The sequence below is a fragment of the Pongo abelii genome, chromosome 1 (genome assembly GCF_028885655.2).
Source record: "Pongo abelii isolate AG06213 chromosome 1, NHGRI_mPonAbe1-v2.0_pri, whole genome shotgun sequence".
Taxonomy (NCBI): domain Eukaryota; kingdom Metazoa; phylum Chordata; class Mammalia; order Primates; family Hominidae; genus Pongo; species Pongo abelii.
In genome coordinates, this window is record NC_071985.2 from 638,488 (window position 1) to 640,587 (window position 2,100).

General features: G+C 39.2%; 1 protein-coding gene across 1 annotated transcript; it reads right to left on the reverse strand.

Annotated features, from left to right (window-relative positions):
- Positions 1–938, reverse strand: LOC100448238 (olfactory receptor 14C36). The gene is given in 2 exon segments (XM_002809188.3): positions 1–230; positions 233–938. Coding segments are annotated over 2 exon segments (936 nt in total).
- Positions 939–2,100: the final 1,162 nt, after the last annotated feature.

Here is a 2,100-nt window from a genome sequence, read left to right on the forward strand (position 1 = left end):
TTACACATTTTCTGAATAAAAAATTCTCTTCATGATTTTCTTGATGGCCACCTTTATTTGCTTATTTCTAAGACTGTAAATAATAGGGTTAAAGAGGGGAGGCATTACAAAATAAAAACCGGAAAGGATCAGATCCTGGGTGGCTGCAGATATTGCAGATGGCCTGAGGTACACAGAAGAGCATGAACTGAGGAAGACTGACACCACCAGGATGTGAGGGACGCAGGTGGAAAGGCCTTTGTTCTGTCTGCTCCTCTTGGAAACCTGAGCACGGTCAAAAAGATGTGAATGTAAGACCTGATGATAAAGATGAAACAGCCGCCACCTATCGCCAGAGCAGAGACAACAATCATGACCTCATTGCTGAAGGTGTCAGAGCAAGAGAGCTTCAGCAGAGAGGGGATGTCACAGAAGAATTGATGAATAACGTTGGACTGACAGAAGGGCAGCTGGAACGTGCTGCCAGTGTGCACACTTGCATAGACAAGACCACTGACTAGGGAGGCCAGTGTCATCTGGATGCAGATTCGAGAGTTCACGATCACAGGGTAGTGAAGTGGCTGGCAGACAGCCACATAGTGATCATGAGCCATAATGGTGAGAAACAGAAGCTCCACATATACAAAAAAAAACACGAGGAAGACCTCAGCTACACATCCCGCCTTAGAAATGGTGGTGCTGTCCAGTAGGGAATTGACACATGAGGTAGGGACTGCAACAGAAATGTAGCAGGCATCCAAGATAGACAGATTCCTGAGGAAGAAGTACATGGGCATGTGAAGGCTGCTGTCACAGGTGGTGACGGTCACAATGAGGATGTTTCCCATTAGAGTTACCAAATACAACATAAAGAAGGATGCAGAATGTAAAATCCGTAGTGTCCACACATCAGAAAACCTCATGAGGAGAAATTCCATCACGGTGGTTGAATTGGGCATCGGTGGATGATGCAGCTTGGACCTGGGAAACAGAAATCCTGAACACTCACGAAGAATCAAATGATGGAATGATGGTTCTTAAATATCGTAGCCTTGACCCCTTTCTAGTTGTAATCTACATTGTTGGCCCTTACATTGTTGAAGGCAAATCAAGTGGTCCTCTATGAACCTACATAATGTTCTTTATATTCAAATTGGGCAGATGCTTTGTTGTTGTTTCTGTTGTTTAGAAGTTGTTCAAAATTAAATTTTATGCAACTTAGTGTCCTCCATGGGTCAGATAAAGTTATTTACTTATATTTGATATTAAATAAATATTTTAATAATAAATAAGTTATTTCACTAAAATATAATTATCGCTAATTATTTACCAATACAGATTCTGATGCAGAGAACAAAACTGTTCACCCACATCACCAAGATATTGTCTTTATATGCTTAAGAATTGAACTAACAAATCTATGTTCTGGATAGTTTCTTGAGGTTCTTTAGATAGAGGGGAAATACACAATAATTTGTAGTGATTAAAATCCTAGCTTTGATTTTTAGTTAGCTACTTCAAAATACTGGTCTTCATCATAGTGTGAAATGGGCATTTTAGTTACAGTCTTAGTCTCCATTTCTTTATAGAACTCTAAAAAATGTTCTTTCTGTCATAGTGCTTCGTCAGGATGAGAAAATATTTATAAAATCCTTAGGAAATTGTCTGGGACATCATGAATGTTCCTTAAATGTCTCTTGTTATTGTTTTCAGAAACATCGATATTGTTATTGCTATGTAGGAATATTTTGAGGGCACATACTACTACCAGACATGTTCTAGATAAAATTCACATACCAATTTAAGTCTCTCAATAATCCTGAAAGTTAGTATTTTATTCTGTTTTCACAGGAAGCAAAAATCTGTCCAGATTGAACAGCTACCCTTTCACCACAGCAATCCACCTCGTGTGCTTATTGTGCACCTGTTGCATTCAGCAGATAACTTGGAGACTGTGCCCAGTTGAATGACTGTCAGTTTTCAAATAACAGGATCAGGAAAAATAACCAGTGGCTACTAGGCTTAATACCTGGGTGATGAAATAATCTGTACAACAAGCACCCGTGACACAAGTTTACCTATATAACAAACCTGCGCATGTACCTCTGAACTTAAAATAAA